Below are 26,516 nucleotides of genomic sequence, written 5' to 3'. Positions count from 1 at the left end.
ACATATTGTACTTACTGTAAAAAAACCAAAACAAAACACATATCTCACCCTTGACAAAGTTTTATGAGACTGACACAGATCTGTATATCAACTTGACTCACAACAACTTTGTGGAGATCTTTTTCAAGCTTCTAAAAATATAAAAAATTAATACAATTACAGTTCACTGAAAAATTAGCATGAAATACATTCTGAAAGCTAAAATCATTCACGGCAAAGTAATGTTCCATTTAATTAAAAAGATTAATTCAGCTTTTATGTACGTGTCTGGTCTTTTCATCTTTCATTGAAAACAGATGATTCAGGAGCCATCTGGTAAAACTGCTGCATAAATATCACTGCATCTATCCAGGTTTTACTTACAGAAAAACTAGGAAAATAGAATGATGGATCTTGGTAAAACACAGAAAAGTTCCATCACAGGGCTAAAGCCCAATCCTACAGGTATCAGCAGGAAGCAACCCCCTGATTTGAGTGGGAGAGGGACTGGGCCCACCTTAATGATGTATATTATTTACTGTGCAGGGGTCACATGAAATGTCCGGGATTTGCACATCATCATCTGCAATCAAAAGCAAAGTGGCAACTCAAACACAATCACTTGGCCTGAAATGATAATTTTTCAGAGTACTTGATCTGCAGTGAACTGGCTGTAATCCACATTCCAGAATGTAGCTAATCATCAAACTATTTATTTTTAAACTTTGGCTTTAACTTTCCTCTTATACTTGCATATCACAACAATACAAACTGTGTAGACTTTTCAAGATTTTCGGAGCTAGTGTTTCATTTAATAACAACTCACATACCACCACCTCACACTGCACCATAACCCTCCGCTCCATATTTCAAGAATTGTTTTTAATGTTCTAAATTAATTGATTATGAAATGGAAAATACAGCTATTGTTCCATTCTTGTAATAGCTTGAGGACAGGGGGGTTAAAAAAAAAAAAGAAAAAGTTACTTACGTGAATAATCACACCCATCAAGTACACATAAAATTTTTGCCCGTACCCGCAGCCTCCAAAGGCGGCCTCAGCTCCTTGCCACATTTTTCTGGGACACTGCTTTGCTCACTAACATAGCAGAAATCTATCCAAGTTTTTCCCTGCCTAATTTTCCGCCAGATCAGTGAGCTGAACCACTCGCTACACAGAGGGACCCAGCAAGCGCTGGAATGAGCACAAGACAAGTGCTGGAACACATAACGTGGCAAAGTGGAGAAGGAACAGCGAAGGGGTTAGGTGTTACATCGGTTGACCTCTTCCTCTGAATCGTCTTTTGAAACCTCACTCAAAGAAAACGTCCTGATGAGAAAATATTACCTAGTACACTTAGAAATACCACGCCATACATTACCATCCTAGGAAACGGAGGGGAAAAGGGACACAAAATTTTCTAAGCAAACTGTTGGTTGGTATTATACATTCAGTCTTAATATCCACCATCTAGCAAGACAATATCATTATTACTAATCATAAAGCTGCAAGCACCTAAAAGTTTAGTAGGATTGCCATGCACAGAAGAGTCAGAAAAAACAACAATAATACATCAGAGTGCACTCTTTCCTGTCCCAAATCCCTTTTGCTTCTGGCTCTCTGGAAGACAAAGACTCAGTCATTGGTTCAAGCACTGTGATGATAATTTCACTGGAATTAAATTTTTGGTTTTAACTAATCCTGCATTAAATTTATTTATTTTTTTAGCAATAGAACAGAACTAAATCACAGAAAACATGAAAGAGTTTTACTTCTATAAAAATACAAATTCACTGTGATATTTTCACAAGCCTAACTCCTTAGTTTAATGCAGCAGTATAATTAATAGACCTACTCATATTTTCTCCTACCAGCTTGGTTCCAAACTCATTCTGCTGCCAGCTTTGCTTTAATTTTGCTAAGAAAAAGAATGCCTTTGTGCATTTTATTTTAATTCCATTTTCCATTTGTAGCCTCTGTGTGACAACTACCACGATTGCATTATTTTATACATAGAATATTATATATGACAGACATAAATGCTGTCTTTCACGAACAGAACCACAGCTCTGTAAATTAAATACATTTCTTTGTGGCACACAGCAAATATCTTCCTCTCTGATTATACGATACATAAATGCACTTATATAGCAGACCAGCACAACTGAGTACCTGGCAAAAGAGAAGCCAGAAGCAAGTATTGTGGTCTGAAGGCACAGACCGTCATTAGGATCATGCCGGTATGTATGTGCCCCATGGTATATGCTGCTAAACTGCCTTTGCCAGGGCTCTAATAACTCATGCACCTGAGTTAAGCCTGGACACATCCTTAGCACTGTAGAAGACTGTACGTCCTCATGCCTTTATTTTCAGGCTATGCTCTATGTTTTCCAATACAACTGTCTCTTAAAACAAAAAACAAACCCCCAAAACCCCAAACACACACCCCCCAACTCAAAATTCTGTTTATCTGTCTTTCTGAAATTACATTAGGTGCCCTGACCAAACAAATTTTGCGTAGAATCCTAAGGATTTGCAATGACACAAAGAGAAAAACAGCTTTGACCGGGCTTTGGCACGTTAGTGAGCTGCAGAAATTATTACATTGCATTTTTGTAGAAACCCCTTCCTGGACTCATTTCGCTGCTCACCGCCGGAGCTCCTCATCAGTCAACCCGCGCTTACAGTGCCATGCCACCTCTTGCTAGAAACACACCCACCTTGCTGCAAAATCTTTTCTGCTGTTTTTGGTTTAGCTCTGGGAAAACAGCAGGTTTAACAAAACCACTGCGCTGACAAAATAAAAGCCCCCAAGGACCCAAAAAGCCCAGTGTGCCGAAGAGATCTCGGGCATCGACCACTGGGAGCTGGGCAGCCCCAGGGACCGGGAGGGGGCAAGGAAGCTCCCTCCCCATCACAGCGGTATGGGATCTGAGTTACCACAGCATTTCTTTCGGCAGTTTTATGCAAAACTCTGAATAACCTGTTCCAGAGAGGGACAACTTCTGACCTTAGCCTCTGCTTGCATCAGTTTATATTCATTTAACATTTTCAAGGTTATCTTTGCTTCAGCAAAGGTTGCAGAGCAACTTTTTTTTTTTTTTTAATGAATAGGATGTGAAAATTCTCTTTTCATTTCTAGCCACAAGTGAGCACCAGACCCAGTCAAGATACAGCGGAGACCAGACATGGCAGAGACTTCTTCTTGCACTACTCTAAAACTGAAATGGGACTGAGGACCTGAACACAAGCATCGCTCAGCTCAGGACTTCTCTGGGGAGAAATTCCTTTTGCTTGAACAGGGACCCCGACCAGCGGTGTACCAGTAAGCATGTCACCGTCAGTTGTCCCATAATATATGGGAGGAAAGCAGATGCATACACAGACAAAAACATAGGCTGCAGAATATAGAAAAACCATATGCACGAAACACTCTATTCTCTGCTCAAGACCAAATCCCCCTCTCTTCCAAATATTTACATATTTTCATTTTAAAATACATTTTATGTACATATTTATTTTCACATTGATGGAATTCACCACTTACCCAGAAAACTGAGCGCAAGAGACCTCACAGCTCCCTCACGAACGAGGGCAGCTGAGGAAGCCTTTACCCTTAGGCATAGCGTCCTGCCTTCCGAAAGGCTACCAAATTAGCAAATTCCCGAGTCTGACGACCTCCTTGTGGCAAAGCTCCTCTAAAAGCAAACTCCAGCAATACCAGTAGCTGAAGCCATTTAAATATTTCACAGCTTTGCTTTGGGCCTCCATGACTAGTACAATACCTGAGCAAGTAGATGCCTGAGGATGCCCACGCAGGGAGTGGGTGTCCCGTACCGCAATATCTGTTACTGTTGAGCTGGGGGACCACAACGTCTTTGTAACCGTGCCTTCTACAGAAGGCAGTTTTACTTGGTAAAACAGCAAAGATAAAGAAAGTTAAAGCTGAAACTGTCCGAGGCTTCCAGGGGTGGTGGAGGACTTTCTGCCCTTTGGAAGAATTAATCTGTCTTTTAGCATACCAACGCTTTGATGCTGCATTTCTGCCACAAAAGCTTCAGATTGACCCTGGGCCCTGAGCATCTGCAGGTGTGTCCATCCATCTGTCTCCCTCTTTCCATTTGAAGCATGACATTTGTCACAAATGTTTTGATGTCACGCACCCATTCTGGCCTTATGGATTCATGGTGGAGCCTGAAAAATGACAGCTGTGAGATCAGGGTTAAATACAATTTCCTCTCCCTTCACCTGTTTTCCACTATCTGTTTGCACGGTGCTCAGGTTATTAATGGAACTGACATCCCTGCACAACTGAGTGAGCAGTAGCAGCAGCCAGATAACAAGGGAGAAGCTGACAGCAGCGATCTAACCCAGAGATAAGAGATAAGCAAACATGCCATGGCTATTAGTTTCAACTCTGGCCAATGGAGAAGAACGTCTCCTGTGGTTACCGAACAGGAAAGCCCGGTCCTCCTAAGAAGGTTAAATTAAATTCAGGATGTGAGAGAGATTACTCTTTGAGTTCAAAAATTAAAGTTTGTGATGAGAAATAAACATTTGACTTTAACAACACTTTTTTTTTTTTTTTTTTTACCTGATGGAAAGTGAAGACCTATTTTTATTCAGAAGAAAGCGTGGAACACTTCTACACTAGAAGGAGAGTACCTTGCATTTTCTCTGCCTTCCAGGTGAAAAACATTACTCTAAACATTAGCATTTTCCAAACAGCTATATCAGGGATGGTGCGGGAGTGGTAGCCTCAATGTCTGGACCAAATTCCAAACTAGGTAAGTAGAGCAGACTTTTCAAATCCCCTACATCATTTCGGAGCTGCGCAGCATCTACTTCACTTGGTGCTTCCTACCAAGTTCTCTTCACATGTCCACACACACGGTAGGATAAAGATGAGTTACACCGCAAAGATAAGCTCCTGGTGATATATTTAATGCCCGCGGGAACTGTAGACATGTTGGGAAAGAGTTAAAACTTGACTCTTCTGAAGTCCAACCCACGTTTCAACTTTATCAGGAGACTTGCTCATTGCTCCTTGCAATGCAACTGCTGCAATACAGGCCAGACCTTAAATTTTTGCATCCAGAGACCACCCTCATTTCAGAAAGTTCACTTCCACAAAGGAAAAGTGTGGCCAAGGTTCAATTGGCACTAAGCAGAAGTACGCTTTCCAGTTTAGAAACAACAAGGTTGTTTCAAGAAGATCTGAAGCAAACTTTCTAGTAGAACCAGTACATTTGGAAGTCTGCAGTCACGCCATTGGCTTTTGAACAGGAATGAAGTGCCTAAAGGCAATTACAGCCTTTGGAAATTCCTTCCTCTTTTCCTAGTTCTTCTGAAGGGAGGATGGCAGCTTCTGTTAGTGCTCTGAAGCAGTCTTAACACTTTGTGAAGTTCTCCGAGATCCTCAAAACAAAGATACCAAGTCATCTTAAAAGAACCTGTAAAAGGTGTCTGGGGACCTTTGGTTTTGAAACTCCATCCCCCTCTTTTACCAAGTGTTGTTCTGCCAGCCTTGTGCTGGCCTTCATTCCAGAAAAAGCCCACTTGAGGTACAGGAGGTCCTGAGACTCACGGCTGGTTCCTCTGTCATATTTTTGCATTATTTTACATAGGATGGGTCCACAGACCCCACGAGGCACAAAAGGCATTTTTTCTTTTTGCAGAGCGCCCAGTGACCACTCTCAAGATTGGATGATTTGTCATCTTTGTGCAAAATTAGCATGGCATTAAGCAAGATTAATTTCAGCTCCTGAAGCTGTGGCGTCTGGCCTTTTTGTCTGGGTATGCCTCAGACCTTAATAAAAAGTTATTTTTCAGAACTCTGCCTAGTGCACACCCTGGACCGTCTATGTGAACGAACTCAGGAGGCTCCATACTCCCTGGTGTATTGCTGTGCCAGGGTTATACAGAAGAAGAGTGGGCAGAAGAAAAGAACAGGCAAGGGTGATTCGGTGGTTTCCCCACTACAATAATGCAGGGGGAGAAGTGACATTTTCCAGACAAGCAAAAGGAGATGCCTTCTCACACAGAGCACAGGGAGGCAGTGGAACTCACTGCCTCGCGAAGTTGCCGATGATAAAAATTGTCGTGAGTTCAAAAAGTCATTAGACAAACTCACAGCAGAAAAATAGGAATAAACGCAAAGACACCGCTTCTGGCTCTGGAAGGGACTGAGCTGCAGGCTGTCAGAGGCCAGGAGAGGATAGCGGGAACGCGTCCCTTTATGCTTGCCCTGTCCTTATGCTCGTCTCTAAACATCTGCTACTGTTTGGCCACTGTCCGAGCCAGACATTGGACCTCTGGTCTGAGCAGTGTGGCTGTCATGTTCGTAGTGAAATCACCCAAATGGGAGGAGAGAGGGACCACGGAGAACCGGGAAAGGCGGCAGGGGCTCAGCTAATGGACTGGAGAGCTGGGTACAGCCAGTAAGTTCCAGCTGAGGAGCGAATGGCTTCAGTGGGATAACCCATGGACACCTACCTCATCTAAAGTACCTATAATTTGTTAAATCGGGGCTTGTACAGATGGCTCTTGATTTCCTAAGGGCTATTGGCCTAAGTTCCACTGCGTTATCGAGGGAGGTTTGCTGCAGCTCTCTGAAGCAGCGGAACAAACCCTGTAGGCTAAACGAAGGTACCTAACACTGCCTGAGAGAGACACCTATAGCTAGGCACTGTCCTTATATCTTGCCTGCAGTCATCTCGCCTCAGCCTTCAGACTCAGGGAGCTGCAAAGAAAACAAATGTTGCGTATACGACTTCCTTAGAGAGAAATAAAGCCAAGCAGCAGGCAAGTTCAGTAGGCAAAAAATGATTGCACAGTGACCTTGGGATTTGTGCTCCATGACCTAAAGAGGTTAATAATGTTACAGAAAAATCTTATTAGAGGAAAACCAAGCTTTTTTTGGCTTATCATCCATGCTTTAAAAACAGTATTGCAAAGCAAAAAAATAACTTCCTACAACGCAGGCTATTTTACAGGAGATTTGCAAACTTTCAGAGAACAGGCTTTCGTGTAAAAGTCTCTTTTTCAAACCTCCAGTTAAACCCAAGCACAAAGGGAATTTCTGGAAGGAAAAATAGTGATTAATAAAATAATGGCTCCTGCCCAGGAAGGGGAATAATTTTACATCTCGGCGATGATCTTCCACTGAATTATCCTTTGAAGAGCAGCAGCAACAAATTACCATTTTAAAAATGAGAGCCCCGATCACACAAGTCACGCCAACGGAGTTTCAGTGGCGGGTTCTCCCCTTCCCCTGTGGCCCACCGTTCCAAAACACAGCCGTCCACACCATTTGGCTGCCGTAGCGGGCTGCAATCTGCACCTTCGTTGTGAGGGAAACAAAAGGCTCTCCTCTCTCCCCCCTCTCCTCATCTGCCATCCTTCTCAGAGGCTGCAAGGGGGCCCGGAGCTCACCAGGTGCCCGGGCAGCCGACGAGGGATTTTTTGGCACAGCTTCTGTAACTCGCAGACCACGTACGTGAAGACCGTTGCCAGACACACCCCTGGAGCTGCAGCCATTTGACTAATTTCTCTGTTATTCAAATGAGGGCAAAATTTAATGGCCCTTACAAAAGGGAGAGGCTAAAAGGGAAGAAGAGGAACGTTTTGCCTTTTTTTTTTGCTTGCTTTTTTTTTTTTTAATCAGAAACCTCCATTGAAAATTCGGGAGGTTAACAGGCATAGTTTAAGCAAATTTCAGATGATAGTCAAAATAGAGCAATAAAGCAAGGCTTGCATAAAGCAGAGGAGGAAGGACAGGGCAGAAAACAGAGAGCATCACCGCACAGAGCTGAATCCTTCTCTGGGATTCGGAGCTCCTTTGGAAGCAGCATGAGCTCCATCCAGAGAGCTAGGCGAGAACTGCGGGTGGAGACAGAGCGACTCACCGAACCCTCGTTAAAAGCTTTCTTTGCAACACTGGCTCTCCGATGGTCTGGTTTAAATCCATGTTTCGATCACAGAAAGAGAGGAATGGAGGGAGGATAGAAGGAAATTATTAGATGTTATCTCGTTATGTTGTTTTGTTACAGAGGGAAAGTCAAACCGCAACTCCAAAGTATACAAGGGCTAAAAGGGTGATTCTCAGAAATCAAGGCTGCAAGACCATTGCTCCCTGTGTCACATGGACTAGTTGATTTGATCCTTTTAATACGGTTTGGGCTCATCAAATTAGTCGTGTCCCCTCTGAGTGACTTAAAACAAAACGGACACAAAGAGAGTCACAGACGGAGAAACATTTCAGTGATTAGATGAAGCTGACAGGCTGCCTAAAGCAAAATTCAAGTATTGATTCTACCAGAGGGCCTTTTGTAAGTCCTTCAGAGGTCGATGGCCCCTTTGATTGCAAAGCATCGGGCTGACAGCAAGGTATACAAGTTTGGCTTCAGCCAAGTGCACAAGAAAGGTGGGCATCGCTCAGAAAAGGGGCAGCAGAAAACATGCAAAACAGTGAGCACCCGAATCACGGAGAGGATTTGCAGTTAATTCTCTTTAAAGCCTGCCAAGTTATTTGCACTACAGTCTTGTCATTTAAAGATACAATCACCAGAAGGAACAGAAGAATAGTCTAAGATGTTTTTTCTAGGAAGGCTTTCCACGCTCACAGTCCAGACATCCAGATGCCACATCAACCTTATTCTTCTTTCAGGAAATGATTAAAAATTTTGTTAATGACCCAAATATGCCTGAGGTTAAAGAAAAGGCTAAGGACAAATTGAATGGATCACATGGGAGCAGGCCCAGTAAACAAAAACTACCAGGTTCCTTTTCTTCCAGAGCCTTCAAAGAATTCAAGAACACAATAAGATTAAAAATACAGAGGAAAAGCAAAATATATGAATCACAGTCATTTCCATGTAGCATATGATTCTGCCATAGAACTTCAGGCAGGAGCTCTACTCTGCATTGCTATAAGGGACAATGTGACAGCTACTGATGAAAACATAAAGACCAAGACACTCTTTACTTAACTAAAAACTTCTTTTCTTTACTTAATTGATAACAAGAATAGAATAGAATATATGAGTTGGAAGGGACCTACAATGATCATCCAGTCCAACTGCCTGACCAATTTAGGGCTGACCAAAAGTTAAAGCACGTTATTAAGGGCTTTGTCCAAATGTCTCTTAATCACTGACAGGCTTGGGGCATCGACCACCTCCCCAGGAAGCCTGTTCCAGTGTTTGACCACCCTCTCAGTAAAGAAATGCTTCCTCATGTCCAGTCTGAACCTCCCCTGGCGCAGCTTTGAACCATTCCCTCGCATCCTATCACTGGATCCCAGGGAGAAGAGCTCAGCACCTCCGTCTCCACATCCCTCCTCAGGAAGCTGCAGAGAGCCACGAGGTCAAGTCCTTCTCTCAGCCTCCTTCTCGCCAACCTAGACAAGCCCAAAGTCCCCAGCTGCTCCTCAGAGGACATGCCTTCCAGCCCTGTCACCATCTCTGTCGCCTTCTTCTGGACACGTCCAGGGACCTTCACGTCCTTCTGAAACGGTGGGGCCCAGAACTGCACACACTGGCTGGCCGTGCTGTGTTTGATGCCCCCCAGGATGGGATTTGCCCTCCGGGCTGCCAGGGCACACAGCTGATGTACTGAGCCTGCTGTCGGCCAGCCCCCCCAAATTCCTTTCTGCAGGGCTGCTTGCCAGCCACTCCTCTCCCTGTTTATGCTTGTGCCCAGCATTACTCCGTCCAAGGTGCAGAATCTGGCACTTCAACTTGTTAAATTTCATCCCATTAATCATCACCCAATGCTCCAACCTATCTAGATCCCTCTGCAAGGCTTCTTGTCCCTTCAGAGAGTCAACCGCACCTCCCAGCTTGGTATTGTCGGCAAATTTGTTAATGGTGCATTCAACTCCTGCATCCAGATCATTGATAGATATATTGAACAGAACTGGCCCTCAGATTGAGCCCTGAGGCACAGGCAGAATATCCTACCCTAATAAATAAATTCCACAGAGGTGTTAGTAACCACAGAGAACTAGAACAGTTGTTTTAGGTGTTATTTGGCTCAGCCCAGCAATGATTGGCTAAAATACTACACTTTGCCTATACAGAAGATCAAAGCAGAGAGTTCTTTCTGGCCTTCGTCTGAAGGAAGGTACCTTCAGCATCCCAGCACTCTGTCATAACACTAGCCTATTTTGATAGTGATCCAAAACGAAGAGTAAACCTGAGAAGACCCCCAGGACAATACAACTTGCTCTTCAATTCAAGAACAAATGAAGCTCCTTCCTGAATTGTGAAATCCACAGCACTTGCACTATCCTCACAGATGTGGGTGACACTTATGGATGAGGAAATGTCACTTTTACAGACCTATATAATAAAGTAATAACGTAATACTCTTTTTTTTTTTTAACAACCAAACAATCCCTACTCTAGAATTCCTGTTGTCTGTACTGCTTTATTAAAGTGTAAATATTAACAAAGTGACAGCATAATGTGCCGGGCTCATGAGATTTAACTGGAACAGGGTAACAGATTTTGAAGGTTCTGTTTCATTACGAATCTTAAATTTCCCCAGTGAGTTATCTGACCATACATGTAATGAAGCTGTTTCTTGAATTAAAAACATGCCCATCCAAATGTCCCAGGACAAATCCAATCCCTATCATTAGCAATAAATAGTATTTAATAAACACACACAACCTCCATTTCTGGAAATCTACCAAAATGTCTCTCTAGACTCTTTCCTTCTAGCCAAGTAGCCATTTCTGTGAATCTGAACTTAAACTTACAGTCGTAAGTCCTACTGCATAATTGTTGCTGCAGTTTCTAAGTCACTACATAATACTTGTGTCTTACAAGCTTGACCTTGTTCCTATATCTGTAAACTGTAAAATTGTTGTTCAAGTCAGTGAGAATGGATTTAAACCATTTGCTATTCATAGTACTATGGCTTGTAGCATTCTTTTTATTGTACTGCTTGAATTTAGTTTGTCATGCATTGTTTGGCCCAGACTCGCCCCATTAACTTCAGAAACTTAAATGAGATGCCTAAATTGGGAGCAAAGTGCCATAAGCTTCCTAAGTGTGTCAACAGAGGGAAACAGGCAAATCCACCTATGAAAGATCTAACCTACCTTCTGAACAAAATTCTCCCTAAATTGGAAAAGGGAGAGCTTTTTAGGGAGTTTAGTAGTTTGCGGCAATGCTTGTACTGTTTCTCTGCTGAAAGGCAGGTCGCAAATTTGGAACAAAATGGTTAAGCAGATTGTTTGCTAGAAAAATCAACATCAGACTTGCATACACCTGTAAAGGTATATAGAAATATCTCTATTAAGGAAATAATTAGAAAACCTTCCTGCTCTTATTTTGCACCAAATTTGTCAAATATCTAAATTACAGATCATTATAGTTCTAATGGTATTGCTAGTAAAAAAACAAGCATAACAGCCAGTAAGAAGCAAGACTGCAGTCCATTTACCATCAGGTTAGCAGGAAATAAATGGCATCTTACTATTGTTCTCTTGCATTTATGCAGCTCTATTTCATTTGCACATCTGTGAAGAGCACTGCTGTATAAAATGTAAATGAGCTGTATAAAGAATTTAAAACTTTCCAATGATAAAATGTCTCAACAGCCTTTTCATCAGATTTACCAACAAACTTTGAAGTCCGTGTTTGTTTTTAAATCAAAACACCACTATTCTTATTTAAGCACAGCGAGCAGGAACAGTTCAGCTGCACTTGCATGTCGGTTTATTCAGAGAGGGTATTTACTAATTCACTGATATCCCATTGCCTCAACAAATAAGGAGACAGTCCTACACGTCACCCTCCACTCTTCTTTGTTCATGCCTCTTCCAACTGCTGCTCTGGGGGCAGAGCTCTGCAGTTGGACGAGCTCCCTCTCCACTTATCACTTGCTCTAAACATGGGAACGGAGTGAAAAGGGAGCTTTGAGTACCTCTTCCCTCCCTCACCTTTACCTCCTGCATTTTATTGTCACTCCATCTGAGAGGAACCAGGACCAGTAATGCCATCCTTGTTCATAACACTTCATAACTGGCATTATTCTACTAGGAGATGGGCGTTCAGCTGAGATAGTCGTTGCACTTCTGGAAGATGGCTTTCAAGATAGGCCTCCCACCATGACATTGGAGAAGGTATGAGAACTGGACTATTCTCATATCCCCTTCCAGGCTGGATCCTCCATCCTCACACCAAACACCTTCAGCTGTCCCAGATGTTTTAGACACCGTTTTCTGTTTGTAGGCTGGTGTGACCCTGACATCCCAATCAAGATGAAGACCTTGTCAAGAAAAGCCACTGTACAAGCAAATCTGAAATAAACTCACAGCCTACATCAGCCAGAGCCAGACGGGGAAAAGTGGAGGCAAGGGATGAAGACCAGGGTAACAAAAATAACTTCAGCAGAGAAGCAGGAGCTCAGATGGCTCAGCTTCTAGCAAAACAAATGTGGCACATGTCCCTTCACAAACAAAACGATGGGTAAGTAACTGGAACTGCGAGCACAGTCCATGACATTCTGTTCTCGCTCAAGTCAAATCTTCACCGTAACAGGATTTTACGCGTTCAACATTTATATTTGTTACCTTCTCATAAGCTTTTCTTTTTGTTTCGGAGTCCATCCAGTCATTTTCCTTTTCCAACATGTCAATAAAAGCCCAGCGAATTCCTTCAGTCAACTCCTCCATCTGCAAAACATTTAGCAAACCCCTCCCCAGTAAAACATGTCATGGCAGAATCATTATAAGACAAGGTTTGGTGCATGCAGGAGCGATGGATTTGGGTAGACCATAAATGATTCCAAATCAGACAGTATCTGCTGTTCTTTCTTGAAGGCTAATGTCTTCTGTCTCCAGTCCTCAGACACTTCTTCTGAAAATAAGTTTCTTTCCATTTTCTTTTCCTTCAGGTGTACCACACAACCTGCTCATTGGTGATCCTTTCACATCACAATTGTGAAAATGTCTGTCTTGAAATCATAAAAAATACTGGGAGATTTTCAGTGATTTGGGGAGATTTCTGACACTTTGGTTCTAGATCACTAGCCCATGCAGAAGAAGGAGCCAGCTGCAAGGCATTTGCACACATAAAGCCCCTTCTGCAGAGAGAGCATCCGTAGCCTCGTTTGGTTTATGTCCGACTGCGACATGCTTTATTGATACTGCCAAAGGACTGAAGTGGGGCTGACAGCATCATGATCCAAATACAAAGCAGTATCCAAATATTTAGCCTGCATTTAGCTGTGTTTGTGAAGTCCTCCTACCCTTTACTTCTTGCAGGGATAGAGGCCATGGCTCACAACACTGAGCAGCCCTTACTGCTTCTGGGGTCTCGGACCACCAGTGACAGCGTGCATCTGTGCAGAGCTAGGAAAACCCACAACCATTGTAGCTTGGCTGCTTCTTCAGACACCTATACAAAGCCATACGTATGACACAAGCAAGTAAAAAAAAAAAAAAAAAAAAAAGGAGCATTTAGTCAGTATGCACACTAAGAAAACCCTGAAATGACAGAAAACAAGAACTCTAATGGCTAAGAGATGCACTGTATCAGTCTAAAGAGCAGAAATGTCCTCATGCCTATGCATGCATCTGGCAGCCTAGCCCAGAGGTGTACACCATCACCTGCTTCTGTTTACGTCAATAGATGAACCTCATGACAGATAGACACTGAGAATACTGCGAGAGTGAGGCAATTCGGGGGATCCAGCCATTGCTTGAGTCCTTTAGCACAGACCAGAGTTGAGATAGCACAAGACATGACAGATAATCATTACAGGAAGACTTACTGGATCTTTGTGGTATCAGTTATGTTACATTTAAAAATAATGAAAATGTCAGTACCAGAGACTTATACAATTTTATTCTATAGATCTAGTAGCTCTGAAATGTCATTAAAAGTGGGGACTAAACCCTGGAAAGTAACGTTACCTTTAGCTAAATTGTCATTTATGTATCAGATGTATATTTTAATCTGGAACTGTTCTTTATCTGTGGTGGAGCCAGACAAAACATAGCAAAGCTCCTTTGATTATTCATTTTTTCCTACCCTTTTCAAAAAACATTTTCTTCTTTTTAGAGACAATATGGGACAACTGGAACAGGTCTAGCATTAAATATGACTAAACAGTCAACATTCACCGTAAACTGCATCCCAGGGAATAGGGTAACTTAAAGATATTGATGACAGAGCACTGACTCAATTAACTTGGTGCACTAATGAGGTGAACTCCCTGTATTTGGAGGTTAGGAGTTCAAACTCAAGCTCTGCAGCTGGGCCCTGGTGTATACTTAGGCTTTATGCACCAGCTGTAGCTGCAGGGGGCAGGGGGAGAAACCTATTTCTGCTATCAAAGTTATTACTGAAACTGCTCAGGCATAGCTGTAAGAAACACTGCAGGCACTCTGGCTTAGAAACAGTGCTATATTTAGACACAAATAATGTCTGTCTTGATAAAAGGAGAGAAGTATCTAAGGTATGAAACATCAGTGACAAAACATGGGGGGAAAAGAATCCATATTATCCATAACGCAGGATTTGCTTATCATAGACAGATATATGCCATGAGCCAGAAAAAAAAAAAAAAAAAAAAGAAAAAAAAATCTGTGCAAACAAGAGTGCTTTTCTCAAGTACTTTCTTACTGCTTAAGAAAGAGAAATAGAACTGAAAACCAGTGAAATGAAAATTATACCACCACAAATGATTAACTTGAAAAGCACACTTCTAAATGGATTGCAACAAATTTCGCCTGATCTAATTTTATCTCCATGGGCAGTTCACTATAAGTCTGAATCTTGTGATCTACACTATACACTTTATATGCATTTCTTCCTATGGATGCTACTGTGAATTCAGATTTGACGATTTTTCAAAGATTTGGTCTGAAAGGAATGTACATGCTAAGAAATATTTTAATTAGGTCACATTTCAACAGAAAACCATTCTCTATCAGCTTCCCATAATTTTCCCTCACACATACAAACATGAAAAAGTGTCCATCCCCTCCCTAAAGTATACATTTCTTACAGTCCTTCTCTTCCCATTTATCCTGCGCAGAGGTCACACTGTGTATCCCTGAAGTATTTTTGCCACTTTACTGCCAAACAGCACATTACAAACTCGATCAAGAAGCAGGGGAGTGAAAAGCTGGATCTCAGGGAGGAAAGTCCAGCTGAAGGCAAGCAGCAAAAGAGAGGGAAACACACACCATAATGATTTGGACAAGCCAAATCGGAGTGTTGGTCTGTCTGAAATGGAGTCCTTCTCTGAGAAAACAGTGAAACTAGATAAAGTCAAAGAGACAAACTCAGGCTACTGAGCCAGGCAGCGCAGGACTATTGCAGAGCTGTCGCTCCCAGCGCGGGATGCTGTTTCACAGGTTTCCTAAACGGTTTTGCCTCTCCTGCACCGAGAGCTACGTTCCATGACTAAATTAGTTAATTTTAAACCGATTATTGTTGGAAAATCAGTGGCTGGAAAAGCAGATATTGGAATGCCTTATGAGAAAAATACGAACTGAAAATAAGTCATAGATTATTGTGAAGGGTAATCAATCATTTTAATATGTTTTTAAGAGAAGTGATAATGTAGCTATGTTTGAAGTGTTAGAATGAGGATGAACATCCAGCTAAAAGCTATTCTCTGGACTCAGCAGCGGGGAAGAGTACTTTCCTTCTCCGTTGAGCAAAAAAGATTTGAATCACAAATATAAATTCTCACTATGTGGCTCTAAGCTTCCCTTAATTTGGGCCAGACAGCAGTTACACTTTTCTTGCTTAGATTGCAGGCGTAGCACAGTCAGCTTTAAAAGGGCCACCCTGAAGCAGAGAAATCTTGACCAGTCTTTTAAGTAGTCAGTAAAAACTTTACTATAATGAGTTACACTAGCTACACTAAGCCATTTCTCATCAATACCCCTCACTCTGTTCCTGCACAGCCTGGCTGTCATTATTTACACAGATTAATGGTGTTCAGCCTGGTTTTGATCTGGCTACATATTTGTCTGAAGGGCTGCAGATGGAAAGAACAGGCAGTGCCCAGATGGACAGAAAGGTGACGTTTCTTCAAATTTGTTCCATTTTCTCCTTGCCTTTTTTTTTTTTTTTTTAATTAAAGCATTTTGAAGAATCGCATCTCTTTTGGTCTAACATCAGAGGCAATTTGTAAGGAGGAAGCCACTAATTAAAAGTTTCTAGACAGAGATCTCGGAGGACTCACCATCTCTTTCTTGTCTTCTTGAAAATGGGCACTCACAAACATTTTACCCACAACGTAAGGGAGAGCGCTTTCAACGAGGTCCACACATTTATCCCACTGAGGCAGCAAAGTTGTGGTTCCATGGATCACCTGTTGGCAGGTGCATGTAGTAGGTTATAACATCATACTGTTTAAGAAGAACAAGTCTGCATCCACATACAGTATAGTCTAAAGTGTATTTGTCAAATAGCTACCAAAAGGAAACAACAATGAGGCTTTATAGTTACTTCTGTTTTCGTCAAGTGCTATGACAAATCTTCTGAACTCCACAAAATATCTGTAGGATTTTACACTTAGAAACAGTACAATGGTAATGACTTAGGCTAGGCTTGGAGGGTTAGTTATGGGAAGACATTCCCAAGTGCCAACTTTAGGCTAATCTTGGTAGTCTTTCTGTGTTAAGTGGAGAGACACCTTCCCTTAGAAAATCCCTGCTCTGAGATATCGCTTGAAAAAGTTTCTCTCTCTCCATTGACTAAGTGAGAAGCCCAGGGAGATCATCCTCATGAAAATGAGGTCAGTCCTTATGAAACACCTCCTACAGAGCCCTCCACTGCCATGAACTTATCTGTGCTACCTAATGATGTCTAACATTGGTAGGTACGTGTCCACACCTTTTTGCCATTTACCTGTCCAGCTACTCTTCCCACAGCCTGTGTAAAATAAATAGTTGCTTTCAGCCCCTTTCCCAAACAGAGTATTTTCAGGAGAAAACAGGTTTGAATCATCAAGAACACTGAATACATGTTTGTCCCCCCAAAATCTCACTCCATGTTGTGGTAGAAAGATGTTGGTAGAAGAGCTCGCATATTTTACTGAAGGAATGGTGGGTAAATACACACTTCCAGGCTCTGACGATGTCCCTGCAACACCATACATGAGCCTCAAAAGACACATAGTCAAGAATGGTCAACACACCAATGAACAAGGCAAAATAGAGCTCAAGCTCATGGCTGCCTTGGTTTCGGTCTCTCATGGGAAGCACATTGTTACTGTGGATGCTTACCTAGTTAACATTACATTTCCTCATCAAAGTAGAAGTTCATTTTTAAAAAGTACACACAACAAAATACAAGATGGGTCCACGTAAGCAGTAGCAGCACTGATTTAAGAAACTTTTGTGTTTTCAAGGTTCAAAGATTTCCCTTTTACTTAAGGAACTACTTAAGCTTTTTCACAGAGAACAAGCAAAATCCCAGTCCAGTAGTTAACACTGAAAAAAGCAGAGTACAGTCAACACCAGACCAGGTCAGGGGGATAGGGATTTTGGCCTCTCACAGATTGTACAAGCCTCTTAAGCACTGATCTAGCAGTGTCTGAGCCTCTTCTTTTCCCCGTCTTTTCCTCCTTTGAGCCCAAGATTAAATTTCTAGCAAAACTGTAGGGTTTGGATTTATTTTTTTCCAATAGGAAAAGATTTCATTGGAAAATTCCAGAGTAGCTTAACCCTCAGCTATTGAAGGTCAGATATTTTGGTAGTTCAAAGACTGATTTTCTCCATCATATTGTCTGTAATTAAGCTTAATCAATGACTCAAACACACCAGTGAATTGCATTTTCAAATGCTTTTTATTAATACTGTATGTGTACTAATAGATTTTCAATGACAGAGGGAACACTGCTCCTATAAGAAAGCCACATTAGCCAAACCAATACATAAGGTAATAGTTTCCTAAACAGAGCCAAATTTGAAAATAAACTCTGTTTCCAAATTCTTCAACCCTCATATATAACACAGCACTCAAGGAAAAAAAAAAAAAAAAAAAAAGAGAAAAAAAAAAAGACAGAAGAAAATTTCTCCAGGGTGCAAGCATAACCACAATGGAGCTTTCTCCTGATGCAGGGGAAGAAGGGGAGTCATGGCATTAGTCATCAGAGCTTGAAATTCTTTCCAAAAACTCTGACTACGCATCAGCCGCAGAAGGAGTCAGGAGGCAGAGCTGGCTTTTAGACTGTGACATATTATTATTACAACATAATAATTATCATTATTTTGAGGGAGGCTTGACTGTAAGGAGGACAGAAAGGCAGGCTGTGAGACCAATAAAAACAGAGCTGAGAGGAATACATTATATCCCACAGCTGGTTTATTGATATTTATGTTACAACAGCCAACTACAACTCCCTCAAAATGGTCCTCCTAATATTAATGGACCACTCTAAAGCACGGTACTCCAGGTAGTAACAGTGACTATAAATAGCAGGTTTCCAGCCCTCCCAGTCAATTCAGAGCTCCACAAGACAATTAACCAATGTCTTCCCCGGGTGCCACTGCACATTCGCGAGGACTCGAAGCACCACTGCAGAGGAGATGCTGATAGCTGCTGACGTGGCAATCCCAGCACTTTCTCTAGAGTCAGCAGGTTTGTGCTATTTCTCAACCTGAAGTACTTTGAAGTTTCATCGTGTCTTTCTCCCCCTCTTTGCAAAGAGTTTAAGTGTCTTGACGGCAAGATTTCTATGTGTAAGATGTAAAAGCCACCAACAGAAAATGAGAACCTGGTGAAAAAAAATACTATGCTTACGGTGGGTGAGGATGACTGACAGACTGACTGACTAAGAGATATCTTTTGCTTTAAGGGTCACTGGTTCATCTCATGGTCATGTCTTTTTAGCAGTCATTCAATGTTTTCTTCACTTACCCAGCAAGGGGTTGGTGGGTCCTTTTTAAGATCCCAGAGGACCTGCGTGCCTTTACCCCTCCAGCTGCCGACTGGAGAAATGTTCAACAAAGCCTTTGCCTTGGACTCCATTTCTCATGTCCTTTCTGCTGACCTGTGAAGTCTGCTCCCCTGAGCTGTTTACTGCGCTTAACTTTAGCTATTAACTATTGAGCTATTGCTGTTTACTCCACTTAACTAACTCTCCACCTCCGAGTCCCAGGGGCAGGTAATGGGAATGAGCCGCTGACTCACTGCCCTTACTGTGCTGTTCTTAAGTTTTCACAACCACTTACATGAAACCCTTGATAACGTTGTTAATAAGCATCGAATCAACTTGAATGAGATTTCTCCCTAAACTTCTGGAGAAAATACCCAGAGAAGTGACAGCAGGTAGTTACTATATCAAAACACACAGTATCCAAAGCTTAAAGTTTCCTTCCAGGATTTTTTCTGGCCATAATATAACTCAATATAACTCAGTATTATGTTGCAGACTGGCTGATGGCCAGCATTAATTTATTTTACCTGGCTAGCAAGGAATGTCCCGGGGGGGACACACTTACAAACTTGTTGTTGTGGTTCTGACAGCCAATTTCTCACATTTTTCCATGAAGAAAAATGGCATCTTTAACAAGACTGATTTGAATATGATTTCAGAAGTATAAGAGACGGCCTTTCCTGTGTAACTTCCATCAAGCTATTGGAGTTTATTTTTAGATATTTGATCAACTCAGAACTATTCCAGTACTACTCAAGGAAAGACATTATGGGTGCTTCAATTAGCCACCCACATGCCTCACCGGGGAGAACAGAGCACCCACACCTCCTGTACCACACCACTGCCAGTATTATGCCAGCCTCCTGTCGTCATGATGTCACCAAGCAGCTAATTTTCTTAATGACAAACAAAAAGTTCACCATCTACGCTAAAGTGACATGGAAACAAGCCAAAGCACCTTTCTGTTTCAGTTTCACCCTTGGTTTTCTTGAAGAGCCCTCACACTGCCCACAGGATTATCAGGGTGGCTTTCTATTCAGGGTTCACTTAATCAAATATATGTGTTTTACATAAATGCCCATATTACTTGATAGATAATTAGCTCTGCTCTCGCATCTTGGCACAGTGATTAACGCCTTCTGGGGCTTCTGCAGCCCCAAGCTGGAAGGCACCTGATGGACTTCTCTGTGGAAATGGCTGGTGTATGGATGTGCTGGAGCTCATGTAAAGCTGGCACTAGAGCATGACAGAGGTTTAGGCAAGCTTAGAAAAGCTGAAATCTTAGACTTCTGTTTCACCAGAGCTATATTCACACATGCATAAACAGTAAGGTTTTTTCCAAAAGCTTAGGTTTTTTGGCCAAACAGGTTTGGCCTGCAAGAATAGCACAGGTCACAGCCCTGGCACGTTACTAAAAAACTTTCCAGCTTTCAAGTTTCTGCATAAGACTAAGGTTTTTAAAGGGGAGGTCTCGAAAACTCCTTAACATAATCTAAAAGACATTTTTCTTTAGTGTCATATACAAGAATATGTGCGCCTTAATTGTTTTAGAGAGAGTCTTCAACAAAAAAAGTTTATTCAATAAATTTATCCCGCATGGAAAACATTTCATGTTTTGCAAAGGTATAAGCAACCATAAGGGAAATCAATAAGGTCGACGCTAGTACCATTGTAAATGCTATAAAAACTCTAACTTACCCGAGAAAATTCCAGCCACCGATACTGAAAACGTCTACTGAGGTTAAATAACCTTGAATAAACCATCCTCCACACCAGATAGTTGGCAAGAGTCCTGTTAAATCAGACATATTTTTATCAGACATCAAAATGCATATGATGTACCACAAAGCACTTACAGAAATAGCTCTACAAACATCTCAACTGAATGGTGGAAATTTCACCTTGAAAATTAATGAATGATGACCAAATTGATAAATCCCTATTACACAGAAGAATCTGTGTGATTGCAGCCAGTTAATATGTAATTGCACCATGATAACCATCTTCTAGGGGATATTTATAAAGAGTCCATCTCCTAGCATGTCATTTTTAGGTAATGCTTTTTTCAAAAGGCAGTTTTCATTTTCCATAGAAGTGGCAAGAACCGTGTCATAATAATAGCTGCATAAAAGTTCTATCCGGAGATAAGAAAATAACTGATTTTTCTTTTGTAAATCAAAGTGAATGTTATCTCTCTGCATTAGTAGGGCATATAAATCATAACTATGAAACAGAATAGATAGTTCATCCCATATATACTATCATTATCTCATATTTGTCTCTTTCATTAGAAGTTATCAATATGCTTTTAAAAGTTCTTACTACCCACAGAGTTATTAAAGTATTACCACTCTTATTTTGCAGATGGATAATTGAAATACCAAAAAGGAGAAGTCTCAGTAACAAGAATCTCGTAAGAACAGAGGCTGAGACACCCAGGAAGAACTTGTTTAAAATACCCAGGAGACCTGACGTCCATGCCCCTTTTCTAAAACTTCAAGCACTTGACTGGAGGATTTATCTAGTCTAGACTGAGCTCTCTCCACGCTCAGCAGTGGCTGTATGAGGTAAAGGTGCAACGTGAAATACGCAATTCAACTTCAAACAGCCTCAAAACAAGTCCAAGAATGGCCTACACGTATTATTCTCATCTTGTCTTATAAATGACATATTTTTCAAGGATAGTTATTGCCCTAAAGCCATGGGTAGCCAAATGTTTGCTCTTCACTGGGATACACATAACATTTTGGGCAGGCCACAGACTTCTCCATAGGGAGGAAAATTGCTCCTCTGCAACCTCAGGTGCTGTTATGGACCAACTGAACAACTCTCCCATCTCTAATAATCCCATTTCTGCCATCTCCCGTTGCCACAGGTGTGGAGCAGCATAGGTGTTGCAACAGCATCACTCCATCAGCTTCATTCATGGACACATCCCATACTGTCCCCTCCCCTGAATCATAACGGGTTATAAACACACTTTGTGGGCACGTTGCCTTCACAGCAGCATTCGCCTGAGCCGTAACTTGAGTTTTGCCTCTAAGCAAGCTCCAGTCCACCCACACGAAGCCTCCAGCTCAAGATAAGTTGCTGCTGGAGGCTTACACTCTTGGTCACTCAGCTGGAGAGGTGATAAAGAGGTGAGAACGGAGAACCCGTTTTACTCATCAGTTCAGTCTGCAGATACTTATAGGTCAGAAATAGGGTCAACTCGTTTCACGCAGGAAAACTTGAGGGTGCAATCTCAAGGCAATGGTCACCTCAAAGGCCTGATGCTCACTAGTCTTTGTGGCCAGTGGCAATTTCTACAGGGGAGCAGAGAGTTGCTGGGATGCCTAAGTCCTGCCTTTTATACTTCTCATCTCTCACACTGGGCATATTCCCTCTTTTAGTATACAGATATATAGTACACATAAATCCCCACAATAATTGTAAAACCTAACTGAAAAATCTCTTTAGCATGAATAATGTACATTTATAACACAACACATGTTACAAAAGCCAAAACAGGTAGCTCTGCTTAGATAATCCAACCATTTTGAGATGATGCTTAGTGTCATTAAAAATTCATTCCAACCTGTGAAATACCAGACAGTATATAGTTTCTCCTTAACACATTTCCGACAATGTGGAATTTCCTCACTCAATGGCAACTGAAGCACCCTAAAAATGCTCAGCTCTCACTGGTTTTGTAAATGACTTGAACTCCACAAGCCTCACAACTATCTGCCTCAGGTATTTCAGCAGAGCTGAACGGTATCCATGGTCCAGCAGTAACTACTCTGTGGATCTAAGACAGTATTTATGCAAGTCCTACATTTTATGGTACAAATTTCTTAGGGTAAGACTGAGCAGAAAATGCCTAAACCATTACCAGCTATAAGATATGCAGCATGAATATACTGGAAATCGGACACTGCTTTTGGCTGGGGGGCGTCAGGAAGCTGGTCTCAGGCTCCGCTGAAGATGGGCATTGAAATTCTTTCTGGTCATTACTCCGGCCTCCCTCTGCCATGACACACAGGCTGGCTTAACTCTTCTTGAATACTCTGATTTTCCCTGAATAAGACCCTAACAGAAAAAGTCTCCAGGTATTTACTCTGCGGTTATAGAATGTATTTGTGTGTAAGTGCATCCGTACACAGGGAATAACTAATTCTCTGTTGTCTTGCTACATGTGCATCCTCTAAATCACTGCTTTATCCCCACTGACATGACTAACTTTGAGATACAAAGCATGGACAGCCCAAACAGTTTAGAAGACTTTCTTCAGTAGATTAAGATTGGTGGTACGCTAACGATATTTCTCTGAATTTTGTAAAGAAAGGATGTTTGATGATCTGTAGGCAGATCAATCATTTTTATTTTTATTATTGTTTGATCTGTGTGTTATTTTTACAGGTACTATGAATTAATGTAAGCATTCTGTCACTGGAGACATAGACCAACAATGTAAGAATAATGCTTCTGAATTAGCCTTTTTTTCTGAAATGTAAATTTAGTTGTAGCCATACTGTACAATCAGCAAAGAATGATTTTTGGCGATGACAGCCTAACAATATTTTTTTAAAAGTTCAGCAACATGCCTCAGCAGAGAGCAAATTATCACAGAAATCACTTAAATGTCATCAATAATGTTTCAAAATGGGATGTCATCTTCACAAACTTTTTCATCACACTGCCCAAAGCTGTCTTGCTTCCCTGTGCAAAGCACATCTACTGTGTTTAATATGAGCTACCTGCATTTTACAACTATATTCTACAGGTGTAAATGATTTCACAAAATGCAAGACCCTATACAAGTAAGAGATGTTGAATGCATCTGGAAAGAGCAACTTCACTGCAACCTGTGTTTTCCATAAAAAAAGAAAGGTGTTGAAACTGCAAATTCTCCTGCTACACACAAGCTGATATCTATATCCCCATTCAGACAAAACCACACAGACCTTTTGCCTAGAGGCTTGATTCCAAGAATATCTGAAACATCTGAAAAACCCAGGAAAAGCCCAGCGTTTGATGTCCCTTCATAAGTGTGGGTGAAACCATCATAGGATCCTTACTTTTTCCTTTCATTTTCTAGTATCCTGAATAAATCTTTGAAGTATTGGGGAACACGGACAATCACATTTTCTGAAGGATCTATATCTTTGAGCTCAGGATAGAGTCTGGTGTCAATCACCTTCTTGATGTATCCTAGCCAGTCAAACTGCAATGACAAAGAGAAGGCTGGTTAAAGCAGATTATGAAGAGAGATGGTTTATTAACTAAGTTGCACCTGTGAGACTAATGGTTTCAAAGATTTACTTACTAAAAATCCAGAAATTATTGCACTTTGTCATCACATGTGTTTTCAAACCTCAGTAAAGTCTTAACTATATTTAAAAGAACATATATTGTAATTGAGTACGCACATTCCTAGCGATATTCCTTTAACATGCTGCTCTGTATATTAAAGGCAATTTTAATTATATAGGTCAGATGCTAAAAGAATAATTTTGCAATTATCCTCAACCAACCTGTGGAATCATGGCGCTAAGCTCCGATATGTTCATTTTATTGTACATCACCTCACTTGTGCGATTTTCATATGGAATCATGATCTGGGGAAAAAAAACAAACAAACATCAAAACAAGGATTATCTTGCAGGGACCTGCTCTTACATCATTACTGTCCATCATAATCCCAGTGCAGAAATATCTCACCACCTGTTTTCCAAGCATTCATGGCATTAACTTCCCTCTCTGAGGATGGCATTTAACCAGGAGAAATGGAACACAGTTCATTGTCAGTTTAACTCATTACTGGGGAATTTAATGAGCTGCATGTCTTCTTTGAACATATTGGACCAATTTTTACTCTGATTATACTAAGGAAATGCATGTTGATTCATAAGAGATAAAAGCACACCTAGACCATTAATACTTATTCATCCCATCATGTCAGATAGAAGCCAGCTCCAAACTATATGGCTTAAAAGGTCAAATCTGAAATAGGTATGCTGGAAGTGCATCTCATCTCTTGGATTTGAACACGTTCTTGCTATGGCCTGACTCCGTGTGAGGGAAGAGCCAGATATACACAAGTTTCTCCTTATTTTACCCCACCATCCTGATTTCCATAGCAGGAAACCTGGGTATATAGGCCAGACATGAATTAAAGCATTCTCCAGCCAGGACTCTCATCCGGGTGACCCAGAGGAGCCAGACCTCAGGATCCTCTGTAGTGTCACAGTCGAAGGACAGAGCAAAAGAATTCCTAAATAGAAAACAAGTCCTTTCATAACTGACAAGGGACATTCAGATTCCAGGATGGCAGTATGGTTCATAACAGAAAAACAAACCAAGTACAAGATATAGCTCAAAATTTTCTCAGGGTTCAAGAGGAACAAGAATTCCTGATGGCAATTCCAGCCCTGCTCTAAGGTAAATCCTATATAACAGGCTGTACACTGTGCAATTTAAAGAGGACAGAGATTGACGCCAGACTAACCAGACAGCTGGCAGTTCTCCAATCAAAATTCTCCAGTAAGGGTCTGCGGTTTTACTATTGCTCAAGCCACACAGAAAAAAAATTATTTTCTTCTCCCTTTCTGCAAATTTCATTTATCTGACAAATCTTTAAACTCTTCTTGAACCCGTTTGCTCCCTTCCTCCCAAAACTTTCCCTCTTCCTCCAGTAATTCAAACCTAATTGAAATCTTCCTTGTACACAAGCAGCTCTCTCGAAGCATGCCACTCCTTCCTATATCCAAAGTATCCTCCCTTTATTCTTGCTGTCTCCCCCTGAGTGCACAAGTTCTCCGTTATATACTTTCACTTAAAATGAATGCAGAGGAACACAGGATACAGTAAAAGCCTAAGTAACAAACAGGACTATCTCCTTTTGAAATCATGGTAAAATGTTTACATAAATCATTATGCTCATTAGGAATTATGCAACAATCCATGTCCCTGGATTCATGCCTAATATCTGGATACATATTAGGAGGATTGTTCACACTAAAGGGAAATTAGGTAACCATGAGCAAATATGGCTTGTTGCACTAGGGAATGCATTACTGATCCTGAGGGTTGTTACATGATCCATGTCATCTTCTACGGCAACTTCACCTATGTACTTTGTGGATTAAAGCTCTGCAAGACATTCATTAAGTAAAGCATTAGAGCTACCAGAGGTAGCGATGCTGCTTCTTATCACACCACTGATAAACAGAAGAAACATTTTCTGTTTTTCAAGTCTACTGGGTCACAATGAAGTATCTTCTCATTAGTCCACCCACATTAGGTATCTGAAGCTGAACATTGGGCTTTATTTAGAGGTTTGACAAAATTTCATCTCTTCCAGCAGAGAGATGGAAACACTGATTTACTACTATTGTGGATGGCCCTCAATTCTCCACACACACCCCATTAAGAAGCATCACTGCCTTTCCTCCTGTAGACTGCAACAGCAGAGCCCAGGGAAAAGTCACCTGCTGCATCACCTGCCCCGTGCAACAGGCTTCTCTGTTAACAGGAGACCCAGCATTTCCTAGGGGACAGCTGCTTTCCTTGGCGATAGGAAGAAATACTCAGCTCGGCTGGCAGTTCTGCAAATCAGGGTCAAGTTTGTAGCCCT

General features: G+C 41.5%; 1 protein-coding gene across 1 annotated transcript in view; it reads right to left on the bottom strand.

The window, feature by feature from the left end:
* PHEX (phosphate regulating endopeptidase X-linked) overlaps nucleotides 1–26,516 on the bottom strand; it is a 100,487-nt gene that overhangs the window by 41,970 nt on the left and 32,001 nt on the right. Inside the window, exons 8-12 of the mRNA XM_069784848.1 lie at nucleotides 24,415–24,498; nucleotides 23,959–24,104; nucleotides 20,597–20,690; nucleotides 16,199–16,327; nucleotides 12,567–12,668 (exon numbers count right to left, since the gene is read on the bottom strand). Of these exons, the coding sequence (XP_069640949.1) occupies nucleotides 12,567–12,668; nucleotides 16,199–16,327; nucleotides 20,597–20,690; nucleotides 23,959–24,104; nucleotides 24,415–24,498 (555 nt within the window). The remainder of the gene's footprint in view (nucleotides 1–12,566; nucleotides 12,669–16,198; nucleotides 16,328–20,596; nucleotides 20,691–23,958; nucleotides 24,105–24,414; nucleotides 24,499–26,516) is intronic.

This window comes from Haliaeetus albicilla, chromosome 6 (assembly GCF_947461875.1).
Source record: "Haliaeetus albicilla chromosome 6, bHalAlb1.1, whole genome shotgun sequence".
Classification (NCBI taxonomy): Eukaryota; Metazoa; Chordata; class Aves; order Accipitriformes; family Accipitridae; genus Haliaeetus; species Haliaeetus albicilla.
This window is presented reverse-complemented; position numbering and strand designations above follow the sequence as displayed.